This window comes from Salmo salar, chromosome 15 (genome assembly GCF_965601325.2).
Source record: "Salmo salar chromosome 15, fSalSal1, whole genome shotgun sequence".
NCBI classification, from domain to species: Eukaryota; Metazoa; Chordata; class Actinopteri; order Salmoniformes; family Salmonidae; genus Salmo; species Salmo salar.
In genome coordinates, this window is record NC_138305.1 from 85,430,110 (window position 1) to 85,448,436 (window position 18,327).

General features: G+C 39.7%; 1 protein-coding gene across 1 annotated transcript; it reads right to left on the minus strand.

Moving 5' to 3' along the window:
* Positions 1-420: 420 nt before the first annotated feature.
* On the minus strand, positions 421-15,405 carry LOC106571998 (NAD kinase). Its single transcript, XM_014145679.3, has 10 exons — positions 14,958-15,405; positions 10,263-10,392; positions 7,441-7,546; positions 6,837-6,922; positions 6,586-6,688; positions 6,266-6,402; positions 5,604-5,703; positions 3,591-3,748; positions 3,210-3,292; positions 421-2,756 (listed from the first exon to the last, which is right to left on the minus strand). Exons 1-10 carry the CDS (start codon positions 15,032-15,034, stop codon positions 2,609-2,611), a joined length of 1,128 nt encoding a protein of 375 aa, XP_014001154.1. The 5' UTR covers positions 15,035-15,405; the 3' UTR covers positions 421-2,608.
* Between the last annotated feature and the right edge of the window lie 2,922 nt (positions 15,406-18,327).

An 18,327-nucleotide genomic window follows, 5' to 3' on the forward strand; every position in this document is an offset into this window, starting at 1 on the left:
GCATTTGGATATTTCAACAAGGTATCACCAAACAAAAAAATGAACACAATTCATTGGCTCATTAATATATTACTATGTATTAACTACTCAACATTTCCATTTTAAATACACGGTTAGAAATGTAATAATCTTTAAAAGTTGCTCACATTGCTGAAAGCCAGTTAACACATGATTATCTATTTGGTAATTGCAGTAAACTCCTTTGTTGCTTAATAAATAAAAAAAATGCAGGAAGAGAAGTGCACTTGCTGTAAAAGAGATTACTTCCTCAAATTGTGGGTTCCATTTTTCTTTGTTCCTAGACACACACATAAAAGGGGTAAAATTCATTGGATGACCAAAATGCAGCAAATTAATGTTTCAACAAGGATCACAAAATAATACCAAACCAATTGAAAATGAACACGTATTGACAATAGATTGGCTCTCTTTGTTTATTAAAGTTCTCTGGAAAAATATTTATTTCAGAAACAATATTTACAAAGTGATAGGCTTTCAGAGTTATAGAAGTCTACAAAACAAAGTTAAAAGAATAACTGACATAAAAAGAACAATAGGAATAAGATCCTTCATCCAAAAGGTCCCACTAAGATATCACATTGGGGGAAGTTTATATGATTTGCATGATTTCAGTGTAAGGCAAAGTTCACAACTGCCTTTACTTCAGGAGAGAATACACTGTACTCTCTCTGGAAAAATAAAGTATAGTAGCATACAAAGACAAATGGATTTCTTCCAGATGTTTCCAAACTATATCTCCCTAACAACTGAAGGGACTGCCATTAACTTGAAAAGACTCCACTCCAAAGTCCATTGAAAGAGGTATAGTGAAACTGACTTACTGTACTAATCATATACATATCAATATACAAAAACGTACCAGAGATGTATATTTCAGCAATGATAGTGTAAACTGGTTAATAAATATATCAAGTGTCATAAATTAGAAAAAAAGGAATCCTCTTGCAGAGTGTGGTGTGCTGGTATCCACAGAGCTTAGACCAGTTTTTCCATCAGGGGAAATTTCACTTGCCATCCAACACACATAATGTATGTTGTAAACGCATACACTATAATTTGTCTGTAAGATAGAAGAAAAACCCTCAAACCATAACATTTTGTCAAGTCGGTATTTCAGAGCTTGTCAATAAGCAGTGTTGCAATCTGAATGCCTTCAATCTCTCAGCATACTGCAATTTTTTTATTTTACCTTTATTTAACTAGGCAAGTCACTTAAGAACAAATTCTTATTTTCAATGTCTGCCTTGTTCAGGGTCAGAACAACAGATTTGTACCTTGTCAGCTCGGGGATTTGAACTTGCAACCTTTCGGTTACTAGTCCAAAGCTCTAACCACTAGGTTACCCTGCCGCCCCAGCAATAACAGTCAGACACCATAGGTCAGGGGTTGACAACCCTGGTCCAGCTGGGTTTAGCTCCATCCAGACACTACACCAGAATCTACTCATTACCTTACCAACTGAGCTAATTATTCAATATCATTGATGGGCTAAATTCCACCTACCTGGCCTCCCATGTCTAAAGCAAAAAAAAAAAAAACTAGATGGGATGGTAAAAACCCTGTAGACTCACAATCGCTTTGATTGTAAACAACAGAATTACAATGGAATCACCTTGTGCACCCCACTTGACTGAAACGAATGACATAGTAGAGCTATAGCTTTATAGTGAAAGGCTATGAAGACATCGAGTTGTGGTCTCATCTCACCTGGAATGGACTTCAGTTCTTAATGTTTGTGCCATACTCTTTTGACATTACACACGGTCAGACACCACAGCGTTGTTGTTGTAGACAGAGTAGTTAATCTTACATTAATGTTGCGTATCTTAACATTTGTACAAGCCATTTGAGAAGCTTGAATATGAGGAATACTGAAGATATGGTTATGTTACACCTGCACTAAGATGTAAATCCGATTTAAGAAAATGAAAGTTATGTAAACCTAAATTGATTATGATAATATAATATTTACCAGTTTAAGGCACAATCTATACATTTAGTTCATTATTGCAGAGTAGAAGCAATTTTTCTGCTATTCCTGAAGTAGTAATAATACATTTTATTTTAGGGATTGTCTCAAAACGTCAATCATTACTATAAAATACATTTTCAACTCCATATCCCCAAGAACATTGGTTCTTGATAAACGTCCCCACTGACAACAGTCATTATATCTGTGTTATATGTTGAGGAGCTTGGGGTTGATCCGTAGCTCAGTATTACTTTAACCTGGATTGCTTTCAGTCAGACATGAGACAATCTGGTTGTTGGCATAAAAAGGCCATTTCAACAATCTTTTTAAAAAGGTGTGAAATTCTTAACAGTAAGGGATGATCTAGAATCAAAACAAATTAATCTCCGGAGGATGTTGGTTGCAAATTGACCTGTTGGAATCCAACTGAAGTCAAAGGGTGCGTTCCAGATATAGGATCGCTATATCATTTTGCCGTGGTATGTTAAACACTTGTCCAGGTATTGTAAAGATCGGATTTGATTTTTGAAGAACTGCGCAGAATCTCTGCATCTGGAACGCAACCAAAATGGTGTACTATGAGAATGGTGTCACCGGGAGGCGAGGTTGTTGGCGTCAGAACACGTCCTCCTTGGAGCAAAGGTAGTTCTGCTTCTTTCTCACATTCCAGTGTAAACATTGGGCCAGGCTCTCGAACCAGTCGTTCACGGGATCCCGGAAACAGATGGAGGGAATGGGGAAGCAGGAAGTAGTGATGGTAATGCTGGAGATAAGAGAGAGAAAGAAAAAGACAAAAGAGCAAACGTCACAGTCAATCAGGTATGAGTGGGAGGCATGCAAGGTATTCGCAATCACCCTCAAACAATGACGAAAGAGACACTTGAAACTGGCTGACTAACTTCCTAAAAGGAGTCCTCTGTTACTGGTATATCAATGGGCTGCCAGCATTTCAGCGATAAGGAAGGTAATTATCTCTGGCTGCATAAAGGAAAACCACTACAGAACATCATGTGATGTGACATTTTTGTCTCGAATACATGAAACTGGTCAATATAATTATATAACTGGTTCTGTCTGTGTATTCAGGCACCTTGCGGGAGTTAGATGAGCTTTGGGTTGAGTTCAGCAGGCTATATTCCATGTTTATCAGCTTTTGTTTGGTGGTATTTTGACTAGGGGGGAGGTTGCATGACTGAGGGGTCAAAAGGTCACGCACTTGTCTCCATGGCAGATTTCTTGTCTCTTCCTCCCATCGAATGACACCCAGGCCGTATTCCTGGAGTCACGTGACAGCATGATCTGAGCGTGACAGACGGAGCAGAAGATGGGAATCCAGATGAACGACCAGTCAAAGACAACAAAAGTCTAGCAGTAAATGTGAGTGTGTGTATTATAAGCAATGTCCTCATTGCCATGCATCACCAGTGACTGAAAGAGTACGCATTGTGCTAGCTCTGTGTCAGACTGGTCATTGGTTACCTTTGTGTACTGTTCAATACAAATTTCCTGGAGAGGAGAAGTAAATGCTAATGTCTTGTGGAGAGGTGCAGTAAATGGATAATGACAGTATGGTGAACGCATGTGTGTGTGTGTTTACCTTGAGTTCCACCCCAGCAGGCACCACTATGGGTCTGAAGGACAATGAGTGGGGGCAGATGGGGGTGATCATGATGGCCGGCACGTTGGGGTGGATCATGGAGGCTCCGGCTGCTACCGCGTACGCAGTGCTGCCCGTGGGAGTCGACACGATCACACCTGAGACAACACAAACACACAGTCTGAGACAGACACTACTTTGACCGCTACACCACCAACAAGCTGAAAGAAGTTCCAAAACACAGTAAACCATCCCCAAGACAACGGAAATACTTCTGACATTCTGAGAGGCTTCCAGAAAGGGAGTTACTAGGAAGTAGTGGACAGATAGCAAAGACTAAACCATCTCAGCCAAATCTACCGACAAGGCGAGCTGCAACAGTATGCACCACTAATAGAACATCAGTACCATGTTTGTATTTGAACAGATTTCTCCTTCGTGGCTTGTTCACAAGCAGTAAGCAGTCGTAATAAACATCACAGTATAACGACCAGTTACAGCATCTAAACTAGAGGTCGACTGATTATGATTTTAACGCCGATACCGATACTTGGAGGACCAAAAAAAGCCAATGACGATTTATTTATAGAAGCAATATATATATTTGTAATAAATGACTATTACAACAATACTGAATGAACGATGAACACTTATTTTAACTTAATATAACACATAAATAAAATCTATTTAGTCTCAAATAAATAATGAAACATGTTCAATTTGGTATAAATAATGCAAAAACACAGTGTTGTAGAAGTGCAATATGTGCCACGTAAAAAAAGCTAACGTTTAAATTCCTTGCTCAGAACATGAGAACATATGTAAGCTGGTGGTTCCTTTGAACATGAGTCTTCAATATTCCCAGTTAAGAAGTTTTAGGTTGTAGTTATTATAGGACTATTTCTCTCTATACCATTTGTATTTCATATACCTTTGACTATTGGATGTTCTTAAAGGCACTTTAGTATTGCCAGCCTAATCTCTGGAGTTGATAGGCTTGAAGTCATAAACAGTGCTGTGCTTCAAGCATTGATAAGAGCTGCTGTTTGAATGAATGCTTACGAGCCTGCTGCTGCCTACCACCGCTCAGTCAAATATCAAATCATATACTTAATTATAATATAATAAACAAACAGAAATTACGAGCCTTTGGTCATTAATATGGTCAGATCCGGGAAACTATAATTTCGAAAACAAAACGTTTATTCTTTCAGTGAAATACGGAACCGTTCCGTATTTTATAGAACGGGTGGCAACCCTAAGTCTAAATATTACTGTTACATTGCACAACTTTCAATGTTATAATTATGTAAAATTCTGGCAAATTAATTACGGTCTTTGTTAGGAATAAATGGCCTTTCAACAGTTCGCAACGAGCCAGGCGGCCCAAACTGCTGCATATACCCTGACTGCACTGAACGCAAGAGAAGTGACACAATTTCCCTAGTTAATATGGCCCACTAACATGAATTTCTTTTAACTACATAAGCAGGTTTTAAAAAAATATACTTGTGTATTGATTTTAAGAAAGGCATTGATGTTTATGGTTAGGTACATTATTGCAACAATTGTGCTTTTTTCGCGAATGCGCTTTTGTTAAATCGTCACCCGTTTGGCGAAGTTGAAGTAGGCTGTGATTTGATGATAAATTAATAGGCACCGCATTGATTATATGCAACACAGAACAAGCTAGTTAACCTAGTGAAACCATCAACCATGTGTTGTTAACTAGTGATTATGTGAAGATTGTTTTTTTATAAGATAAGTTTAATGCTAGCTAGCAACTTACCTTGGCTCCTTGCAGCCACAAGGTCCTTTTGATGCTGTACTCGTGTAACAGGTGGTCAACCTGCCACGCAGTCTTCTCGTGGATTGCAATATAATCGGTGTCCAAAAAGGCCGATTACCGATTGTTATGAAATGTTGAAATCAGCCCTAATTAATCGGCCATGCCAATGGGGTAAAACATGTCCTTTAACCCAGTAGCAGCAGGTTGAGGGGTTTACTACTCACCGTCTCCCTGTACCGTGGTGATGAGGTGTCCGTCTAAAAAGAGGTCCACGTTGGAAAGGTAGGAGGACGGGCCTCTGTCCACCACCACCTCATTCAGCACCTGTTGGACCAGGAAACCCAGAGTCATGTTAACCAGAGATACTCCACTAGCCATGTTGTTAGTTACTTTAGTAAAAAAAATTGGAACCCAGCCCTATGTTATGACTTGTTAAAGCCCACTCAGTAGGAAGCAGGGACTGTGTGTATGATGACAATGCATAATGAACTACGATCAAAACTCAAACACCCCACATACATCAACCCTATGATAGATGATAGCACCAGGCCAAAATAGAAGCACATAGGGTGCATTGCTAGAACTACAGAAAAGCAGTGAAACAAATCCATGTGACAGACTACCTCAAACAAATAAGGAGGAAGTGAAACTAGACCTGAAGGATTGCTGCCACCCTACAATCCCCAAAACAAATTGTACATTTAGACCTTTCTGGTATTTTATCATGCCGCTGGGATCTGAGGTCAGGCCTGTGACAGTGGGAACATTACCAGAATAAAGACAATGAGTCCTTTGACTGAGATGTTCCACGTCATCATGATGCTAGGAACCTATTGTGGTACTAACCATAATACTGGGGTAACATACCAGTAGACACAGCGCTCACCTGGTACTGCATGGCTTTGCGGCTGCCCTCGCTGTCTCCGTTGGTCATGATGATGCCCTTCTCATCCACCCGGGCCTTCTTCTCTCGGCTCTCCTTCACCACTCGCAGGCGACTGCGAAGGATGATGGCGGCGTTACCTGCTCAGCAGACACGCAAACTTTTGTTTAACTAAGAGTAGCATGTAAAATGTAAATATGAACCTAGCAGCTAGAAATGCTAACTGTAGCACAACTTGTGCCGTGTAAACAGCCACCAGCATACAGATAAGAGAGTAAGGCTTCTGTTGTTGAAATTGGGTAAGGTCATGCCTAAAGACGTACCCTCAATGATTTGGGTGACCTGAGACTGGTACGTGTCAAAGTTGAAAGGCGTGAGGAAGCCCAGAGAACCCAGGTGGAAGGCCATAACAGGTGGAACACTCTTCTGAAAAAACACATCAGCACATACACACACAAGCAAGCTATGGAAACAAGCACAATCAAGATTTATTTTACAACAATTCACAGTATATTCAAAAACTGACAAATGAGTATGTTTACTTTACTTGGAGAAGTGAATAGTAAATGTATACCTGGAAGAGTGACGATGCGTAAAGTAAGGTCCCATCTCCACCAAGACAGATGATGAAGTCCACTCGATTGGAAATGTCATCGAGATCTGCGGTATGCATACAAACACATTAGGTTCAAGTCCGTAAGAGAAAGCTATACTACTTCAAGTGAGAGTTTCATAGACATTCATAGACAATCCTGACATTTACACAACAGTCACTTTTGTTGCTGAGAATTTTCCTGCAAAGCAGAAAATGCAAACTTCTAAAATAATTTTACATTTCAGACTTGATTTTCCCTAACACAAATGTATTAACCCCTACAAAATAATTAATTAATTAATTATAATCCACATAATAATTCACAGTTCCTGTTGCTGCAGGATTATTTTCCTGCTGTAGCATACTGGCTCAAATTAAGATCCTACATCACTAGCTACATAGAGTCATTCAGATCAATCTATCATCCTTCAGGATTGTATTCACTAGGCACCAAATGGAAGAAAACTGACAAAACAATACCTAAACTTCTCCCATAAGATAATGCATTTTCGTTTTTTTGTTGAAAAAAAGGGCTACTTTGTGCACTAATGAATACGACCCAGTCCTCTAATGGTCTCCTCACCTTCTCTGAAGGTGCAGAACTTCTGGATGATGGCCGCAAAGCTCTCATCGGCCTGGATGGCTGGGTCCGCCAGAACCTTCCTCTCCACGTAAACAATTATGCTTTTCTGGTAGAACAACGCACAAGTATAAACATGTGCATTAGCAACATGCACATGTAATGCAGGGTTTGTACAGATAGTGGCAAGTCAAATTTTGGGGCTCCCGAGTGGCGCAGCGGTCTAAGGCACTGCATCGCAGTGCTAGAGGCATCACTAAAGACCCTGGTTTGATCCCGGGCTGTATCACAACCGGCCGTGATCGGGAGTCCCATGGGGCGGTGCACAATTGGCCCAGTGTCGTCTGGGTTAGGGGAGGCTTTGGCCGGGGTAAGCCGTCATTGTAAATAAGAATATGTTCTTAACTGACTTGCCTAGTTAAATAAAAGGTTAAAAAAATGTTACAAATTCAAGGACCTTCAAGTGCTTTTTCAAGCACGAATATTTATTTTCGAGGACAATCAATTCGTAATAGTTCCTATTATGTAATTGTTTCTAGTTGCCACCAGATGGCAGTATATCACCACAACCTCATGAAAAAAAACCACTAACTTATTCATCAATGCCTTACAAGTTCTACTCAAATAATGTGTTTCACTACTTATTTACTACATACATGAGGACTGATGGTGTTCACTGATTTCCTTATATGAACTGTAACTAAGTAAAATCGTTGAAATTGTTGCATTTTGTGTTTATATTTTTGTTCAGTGTACATAATATGAAATTGTCTTTTATATTTACATTTTCATTAAATTTCACAAAATGTTAGGTCCCACAGGCTGTCCCAACCCATAATGACATGAAAGTGAATTCTGACTGTGTAAAAGGCCCTTAGTTGACTCTAGAATTGTGTGTTCTATACCCATTTGAAGATAAACAAGTTCTTAATGTGTTTGATAAGATTAAAGACTCTCTCAGGGGACCCTATTTAAACATGGGTCCCAGACCCCAAGTTTGGGAACCACTGTACTACTAACGTCATCTTTCTAGCCAGCTAGTTATAGCTAGCTACAGTACCTGGCTAATAGCCAGAGCAACCTAGCTAGCTAGACTTCTGACTGAAATATCACTGATATAATATCACTCATTCTCCGAGAGTCAGGGTGGGTTTGTCTGTTGACACCGCAGGAGTCGAGGGATGATAAAAGAATTCCCACTGTCAGCGGCATCTCTCTGCTACTTGCCGCTGTAGATCTGGGCTGAGGTAGTTCGTTTCACCTCTCGGCCTATGTCGTGGGCGGAGTTTCCCGTTGGAAAGAGTAGTGAATGAATGAATGCACTGCTAACATGGAAAATTCGGGGGAGCAGGAGAACATAACGAGCATACATGAATCATTCATGATTCCACTCGTTCGCAGAGTAATGCGTGATTAGAACTCAGATCAAAAAGCCTTCTGAGCGTTGATCAATGCTGGGAATGCAATAATAAGTGGGTAAACAACAATTAACCAAATAAAAAGGTTGAGTAAACGCAAATTCACATAAAACCGTGCGTAAACAGCATTTACCCTCCACTACATCCCTTGTTGGGTTTGATAAAAAGGAACTGTTTGATAAAAGGACTGTTTTGCTATCACAGACTGGAACATGTTCCGGGATTCTTCCGATGACATTGAGGAATACACCACATCAGTCACTGGCTTTATCAATAAGTGCATTGAGGATGTCGTCCCCAAAGTGACTGTACGTACATACCCCAACCTGAAGCCATGGATTATAGGCAACATTCGCACTGAGCTAAAGGGTAGAGCTGCCGCTTTTAAGGTGCGGGACTCTAACCCGGAAGCTTACAAGAAATCCCGCTATGCCCTGCGACGAACCATCAAACAGGCAAAGCGTCAATACAGGGCTAAGATTACATCATACTACACCGGCTCCGACACTTGTCGGCAGGGCTTGCAAAGTATTACAGACTACAAAGGGAAGCACAGCCGCGAGCTGCCCAGTGACACGAGCCTACCAGACGAGCTAAATCACTTCTATGCTCGCTTCGAGGCAAGCAACACTGAGGTTCAGTTCGATTCCCACGGGGGACCAGTACGGGGGGGAAAAAAAGAAATGTTTATGAAATATATGCATTCACTACTATAAGTCGCTCTGGATAAGAGCGTCTGCTAAATGACTAAAATGTAAATGTAATAAAACCCATTAAAAAAAAATACTACATTTGCCCAGCATTCTAGCTATTGATGTGACGTTTGGCGGCGCCTAATCAGTCAGTTCTGTACCTGCTTGGCTGAGTGGCAGTGTGGATAAAATGAGCGAGCTCGCCAGGCAACCAGAAAGCAAAACATGCGAGGAAATAAAACTTGGTAGTCTGCCTGGAAATTAATTAGCAAGACCAATAACATATTTCGTCATTTTCTGTTCTCCTCATTTTAATTAAAGTACCAACATGAGAAAATGTCTAATTTTCAAGTTATTCCAGTATTTGAATATCAGAGTGCCAAATTCAAGTACTTTAACCACATCAAGCACCTTGTGCGAACCCTGGTAAAGCTAATACTTTCATATTACCCTTTAGAAGACTAATAGGTCGAAAGAATATTCAGACTGCAGTTTACAAGCAGCCTTACTTTCTTGTAAGGTGTAAGTATACAATTATTCATTGTTTAATATATTCTCAGTCACTAATATTTCTGTTTTTTGGGACTTAATGGCAGACTTTCTAATGAACCTGAACTACACACCTATCAAGGCCGCTAAGGTGCAGGTAGCTATAATTTGAGACTAGAGAGCCTCTGCACACTGTGGGTCACTGCAAAAAGTACAAATGTCCTACCTCTGTGAGAAACACACAGAGCTCTTTGAAAGGCTGCAGTAGACTGGCATCCTGGATCTTCTTGATGACAAGGACACTTTTGGGAGGCTTGTTCCACGTCAGTCTCTGGCTGGCTGGGTCTTGAATGTGCCTGAGTGGTGAGAAAGAAAGACCACAGGTAATCAATACGTTTTTTAAGGGTAATAATGAATTGTACATTTTAAATCACTCATCATTTGATCAAAGGGATTGCAGCAACAGAGCTGTTGTTATGTAATAAAACAAATAATTCAATTTTGATGGAGCACCATTTGTAAACCTACTGCTAAGAACTGTAGTTTTACACGAGTCATAGTCCTTCTTGACATTTTGAGGTGAATAAACATAGTTGTAATTCTCTCATGGTTTCTCACTACTATAGCCTGTAAACTTTGCGGCTATTGAACATTTCTGGTTTGGGCATGGTGAGCTCTCAGTAGCCATGTTTTGAGCTCTTGTGGTTGTTGGCTCAGTGTTCCTTCATACTGTTTGTTTTTACCAGTTTGATAAGATGCAGAGCTGCTTAATACCTATCCTATTATTGGCTGGGGCTTAGTCTAGTAACACTGGCAGCCTCAGAATTCAGCAGGGTCAAGAAGGGACCATACATTTATATAAACACATCACAGTGACCTCACATTCCAACCAAGGTGCAGGAATAACACCCTGATGAAGGCGACACGTTGAAACGCTTTGGTGTCTTGTCTTTTCTTGTCAACTTCCACTGTTGTATTTGTTTCAAATTTCCATTAGGGCTGTGACGATACCAGTATCACAATATTTTTTCCATGGCAAAAATGAAAACACGAAGCAGAACGAACACTTTGGTCCTTTAAAAACCTGCTCTATATAAAATATTGTGTGCTATAGCTTGGAAAATAAATTCATGTGACACTGGATGTCAACATAATTATGTTTGTTCCCAACATTCCGTCTGTTTTCCCAAAGAAGTTAACTCCGCTCGTGTATTGTTTCCTTGACATGATACTAACGGGTATCGCGCTACAAGTATCGTCCAGACGTAATTTCCAGTGTCATGTACATGTCATGTACATTTTCGAGGGGGTTGTGGAATAGTGTTAGTTGACAGAGCATACAGATACAGTGGTAGAATATGCATTTTGTCATCATTCATTAAAAGTAAGGCTACTTGTAAGTTTTTACATAATGCATGCGATTAACTCTAGCAGTCCTTGTCGACTTTGTGAGCTGGTTACACGTGACCTTAACTTGAAACTCAAATGGTCGATTAAAACAAAAACTAATCTTCATACAAAGTAGCCTAATTGAGGGAAAACCAGAGTTGGGCTGTAGTTTGTAGTCCTTGTACAATATTAAAATTGTTCTTTTGAAATACTGTTAAGGATGAGATACTCTGTCTGTTGAAACACAGGTTTGTTTTACTTACAAAATGTGTTAAAACAGTAATACAACAGTACAAATACAAGAGATGGACCACACATGATAACACCAGCTTACTACATTACACACTACACTGCTTAATCTATTATTGTTTGGCTTCTGGTACCATAAGACTGACACTGTATAAGAGACATAGTTCCCGTGTGGCTCAGTTGTTAGAGCTTGCTGCTTGCAACGCCAGGGTTGTGGATTCGATTCCCACAGAGACGAAAAAGTAAAACAATTTGTGACTCGTTTCAGGAAACTAGGCGTATGTCGCACATCACTACTTCACAGGAGAGCCATTTGAATGTAAACAAAAAAAAAAAATCTAAATGCGTTTTTTGGCAGAAATGCCTTCTGGAACATGTGAACTTTTATGTGCCTTAATAACAAACTTGTATGCCATCTGTAAATATGAATACAATTGTTAAATTACGAGCCTAGTTGGTTTAGCCACAGAAAAAGACAGCAACCTTCCAGCTAGCCATGATTGGCTGAGAAAATGAGTGGGCTGGACATGCCGAGACATGAGTTCGGATTGGTCTGACATGTAGCACGAGTCGGTCTATTTGAGCTGGTCAGTATGTGTAGGTAATCCTGTCTGACGGGGCTTTAAAAAAAATATATCACGTAGTAGAACTGCATAAGTGTTGCTCTCCACTTGGAGGACCGAGTTTTGAAACAGTGGAGTTAGAGTATGATAGCTAAGGAGATGGAGAAAACCCCTGTCTCTGGATTACATCTTCAAACTAAGGGCAACCATGGCATCCGTGAGCGAGGGAGAAGCATCCATCCATGTACACATTTTCAGATATTACACGTTTCTAATTTTGTCAGAAAGCCATTTTTATTTCAAGATAAAGTGTATTGTTAGCTAGCTAGCTAATGTTAGCTGTCTGGTTCGCTAGCTAACGTTACGTGTATGATCTGTGTAGTAATATTATTCGTATCTCAGAGCCAGCAAGCTAACATTGAACCTGTTTGGTTAGTTAGCTGCAGATTCATGTAGGGCAGTAATGTCATGAGTTGCGATTATGGTTCATTGTTTAGCTAGCTAGCTACATGTTGTAACAAAATACTCCACTATGCAAGTAACCATTTCAATAGAATGTTAATTATGTCACTGCGACAACAGTTGATAGACATAGCTGGTAAATTCGCTCTCGCTATCTACTCGGATTTCAGAGCGCTTTCGTCTGAGTATGCCAGTGCGCAGAATAACTGACAAATTTACGAACACTCAACACCCGTTGAATATGGCTGGTGTCAGTAAACGTTGGCAAAAAAGCGTAAATTGTTGCCAGCAGCACAGTTGCAGTCATCAACGCTCTGGATAACATAAAAACAGCCTAACCAGCTCTGCTAGGGCGAGTAAAATGGTCAGAGTGAGCTGTTCTCTCATTTGTGTCTGGAAGTAGCTAGCAAGCTAGCAAACATTAGCCAGTTAGCTTGGGTGCTTGACTGCTGTTGTTCGGACAGAACGCTCGGATCAACCCTTAAAGAGATGGGTGGGGCTAAAGCTTAAGAGGGTGTGAATGATGCTGAATGGGTATGGACAAAGAAGAGGTCTGCAGTAGGTGTACCAAAACAGTGAGGTTACAAGTTTATCAACTTTCAAAACAGAATTACTTTCCCATTGTTCCTCAACTTTAGTGTATGATATACCATTTTCTAGCTAACTTTCTACTTTTATCCAATGTAAAAAATACAATTTGAAAAGTTGCTACATAAGACCGAATCGAGCCGGATGGTCACATTTATGCACTCACTACTGTAAGTCACTCTGGATAAGAGTGTCTGCTAAATGACAAATGTAAATAACCTAAACTTGGATTTCCATATCTTTGAAATAAGTCTACTGTATGTAAAACACTGACATGTCAACTTGGGTTGCCAGATAAGTACAATATTGACATTACATCAACCTGTGTTGCCCGATCTATAAATCCTTCGGAGAGAAACAACGTTTTCATATTCCCCATCATCTCCTTTGGGGTATGGTAGTACGCAAATGTACCATCTGGCAATATTTTGAGGATGTTGGGGCGGCAGGTAGCCTAGTGGTTAGAGCATTGGACTAGGAAGCGAAAGGTTGCAAGATCGAATCCCCGAGCTGACAAGGTAAAAAATCTGTGGTTCTGCCCCTGAACAAGGCTGTTCCTAGGCTGTCATTGAAAATAAGAATTTGTTCATAACTGACTTGCCTAGTTAAATAAAGGTAAAAAAGAAATGATTAATCTCTTGTGGACTGTAAATGGAATTGAGTAGTTTACGTGAGATTCTTTGTTGCTGAGATTAGTGGTCGTGTGTACTTGGAGGATCATCTTTCATTATAAATCAAGGTTTCAATATGTTGTTTGACTTTCTAAATGTGTATCTGTTTATTGTCAACAACTGAGTCCTCTGTGTTAGCCAGAGAGGGTGTGTGCAGTGCACCAAAGTCATTAGTGCTCGTGGGGTGAGGTGGGGGCTCGTGTCAAACCATTACAGACCGAAGACACAACCCAACTCATGACTTTCTCTGAATGTACGTCTATTCACCCAAAGGCCACAAATTACAATTCCACACAGGAATAGGCTACAATTGGAACAAAATTAAAAAAGATGCTAAAGTTTTGATACATGAGAAAACATCTTTACAAAACGTAACATTGGGCTTTACGAAAGGTACTTTGTAAAAATGTAATTTGTTTGTGTGACATATGTGAGCAGTGAGCACACAATTAGCCTATGTTATAAGCCAATATCAGAACAGGCAAACCCTCACCCACACCCCTTCCCCCATTGGAGAAAGTCTGGCTAAACAGGTAGGCAAAACCCTCGTCCCGGTTTCATTACAAAGACCAAATATGGACAATGTCACAATGTGCCTGTGTTTTTGTCAGTGGTATGGCTCATTTAGTTACAAATAGCGGTCACTCATAATAACCTCAACCTACAGCCAGCCATCTAGGAATAGTACTTCTCATTTTAAATTCCACTGTTTACAAATGAGAGTAAAATCATGCCCATATGACCATAGATACTCTACAGATGGATACTATCTGTACATACCATATATACTAGTACACAGGTATAAGTCTTTCAGGTCCTAATGTCACCTAATGACAAACCAAAAGGGAAAAAAACACATTCACACATTCACTATGCTAACACTACAGGACAATGCAGGTTAGTACTTCACTCATCAAACATTACTTGTAAAGCCATGTTCCTATTGAGAAAGCCTGTCAGCCGAAGAGAAAGAAAGACAGAGAGAGAGAATATTCTCACCATTTCCACACTTTGTTGTCGCTGTTCTCCGGAGCTTGCGGTTGCACACACTGGTTGAATTTCATGGCTGTCTGCATGTGATGCTTCTTCAAGCAGAGATGGGTGGAGAGAGCACTGACTGAATGTGCTTGGTTATGCCAAGCTACCTGCTCTTCAGTCTACCGATTCCACTATCTAAAGCAAAACAACTCATTTTGCTCTGTACAGTCTCTGTGTGCCTAAAGCATTCTTTAAAAAATCCAGTGGTTAATTCAAGTTATATTTAACCACCTAATGCAGATCTCACCACTTAAGTTGAATTACGTTGATAGTCTTCCCATAAGCTGCCTTCAATATCTATCCTTCATCAAACCACCAGAAAAACCACAGTTGTCACTACTTCTTCCTGGATTGCCTTGTGTAAATATTAACTCTAAATCTCTACCCTGCATTCTGACGGTGACCCAAACCTCTCACTCATCTTAATGACATCATCGCCAGCCCCGCCTACAACAACCCACCTACAACAATTACAGACCCTCCCCTTTAAGGGAAGACAACTCTCATTGGCTGGCTGTGTTAAGATGTTATAGAACAATGTTCAAGTGGAATTTCCCGGGTTAGTCCTACCTAAAAGTAGTTAATCTGAGAACATTACATACAACAGGACCATTACAGATGGATTACACTTCCTTGATATGAGCAATAGGTACTATGAATGGTTGTTTGTTTTATATTATTCAATGAGTATTATAACGTTTTTCCTAGGGCTTATACAATAAAAAAACTTCCATGAATGTATTAAAATAGACACATTTTAGAAGAGTTTTACAATTAAACAAATTGGAAACAAATATTTTGTTACATAACAGAAAAGGGCCATCCTAAAATGAGTGCCTGTCAAAGACTGCTCTTCATTATAATGACAGATACACTACACTGAGTGTCCAAAACATTAAGGACACCTGCTCTTTCCCTGACATAGACTGACCAGGTGAATCCAAGTGAAAGCTATGATCCCTCATTGATGTCACTTGTTAAATCCAATTAAAATCAGTGTAGATGAAGGGGAGACAGGTTAAAGAAGGATTGTTAAACCTTGAGACATGGATTATGTATGTATGCTATTCAGAGGGTGAGTGGGAAAGACAAAATACTTAAGTATCTTTGAACAGGTTATGGTAGTAGGTGCCAGACGCACTGGTTTTTGTCAAGAACTGCAACAAGAACAGCCAACTTAACTGTGGGAAGCATTGGAGTCAACATGGGACACCATGCCCAACAAATTGAGGGGGGGGTGAATTATTCACCAATGACTGGAGATGAGTTGGACAGAAGGTGGAATTTAGTTTTTAGAGCTGAATCACACGACACAACACAAGTGTGTGTAAGAAAGGGGGGAGGGGTTGTCTGTGTGTGTGATTGTCAGTGCGGACGTTGGCCACACTTTCAAGGCTAAAACATGTCACTGCCTGCAGATCAAGCAACTTTCTCGACATTCTCTTGCCCACATCAGTCAAATCAGCACAGCAGACATCTCCACATTATATAACGGGAAACAAATATTCACTAATGCAGGGTTCTTTCTGCATAGGAAATGCTTCGGCTGTCCGAAAATGTAAATGGGATGGGAAAACATATTCAGATAGAAAATATAATGGACCTATATTTTAATAATATAATATCCAAGTATTTTTGTCATGGCATGGGACTCCCATTGAATGTATTTTATTTAAGTCATTCAGATAGTTTAAGAACACAGCATAAGCTATTGCAAAAGGTGGCGTATTGCAGGAAATTTGCTTGAAAACAGCAACATCTTCTCTCAGCCCCATGGCAAACTGTGTACCTAAGCCCATTTTTTGATCTAGAACAAACCCTGCACTAGTGAAAGGAATATTTTCATACCAGGATAAAAAGTAAACTAAACTAAATCTCAAACAAAAATGGCCCTTGTGAAATGCAAAACAATTTTACACTGACAGTAACAATTATGTTTTTTTACAGTCTATAAATATGCAACTCCTGTCTCCTTATTTCGATACTGAACAATAAACGTATTTTCTCATTGTGGTTAGGTTTTTCGATTGGATGCCGAAGCCTTTTTACTGTGTCAGTGAGTCCATTTAGTGACTGTTGTGTTGATATTCAGTCATTAAAAAAAATAAAAATAAACATGTTTTCAACCTTATTTAACCAGGTAGGCCAGTTGAGAACAAGTTCTCATTTACAACTGCGACCTGGCCAAGATAAAGCAAAGTAGTGCGATAAAAACAACAACACAGAGGTACACATAAACAAAGGTACAGTCAATAACACAATAGAAAAATCTATGTACAATGTGTGCAAATGTAGAAGAGTAGGAAGGTAAGGCAATAAATAAGCCATAGAGGTGAAATAATTACAATTTAGCAATTAACACTGGAGTGATATATGTGCAGATGAGGATGTGCAAGTAGACATACACTGCGTGCACAATTATTTGGCAAATTGTATTCCTCGGGATTAATTTTATTGTTGAACAAACACAATGCTCTCAGTCAATCCAAAATGTTATTGAACCTCAAACCTGAATGTTTAAAAAAGGAAAAGTGAGTTTTGTCTTTCTCAGGGAAATATACAAATGTGCACAATTATTAGGCAACTAAATTACAAAAATAATTTCTCTCAACTCACTTGTTTATTCTCAATTTTTAGAGTAAGTGTAACAGATAAGTAACACAAAATTACAATTATATAACATTTTAGGCCTTTCAACAATATTTACTGACCAATATAGCCACCCTTATTTTCAATAACTGGCATGAGCCTTCCATCCATGGAGTCTGTCAGTTTCTTGATCTGTTAACGATCAATTTTCGCTGAAGCAGCAACCACAGCCTCCCAAATGCTGTTCAAAAAGGTGTATTGTCTTCCATCACTGTAAATCTCACGTTTGAGAAGGGCCCACAAGTTCTCAATAGGATTTAAGTCAGGTGAGGAAGGGGGCCAGGTCATTATTCAGGCATCTTTGAGGCCCTTGCTGGCTAGCTAAGCAGTGCAGTACTTGGATGCATGTGATGGAGCATTGTCCTGCATAAAGATCATGGCCTTCTAGAATGCTGAGGACTTCTTCCTGTACCACTGTTTTTTGCAGTTAATTTGCACCTTTTCTTCCCCATGCGTTTTTTGCGCCCCAGTTGACTATTCGCAACAAAACGTTTGAATGTCCGGTGGTCACACCTCAATAGTTTAGCTATTTAAAGAGTGTCGCATCCGTCTGAAAGGCATTTTACATTTTTGGTTTTTCAGTGTCAGTTAAATTTATTTTTTGGCCCATTTTACCTGAGGTAATGAGGCTGCCTAATAATTATGCACACTTTGATATAAGGTGTTATTCACTTTCGCCACA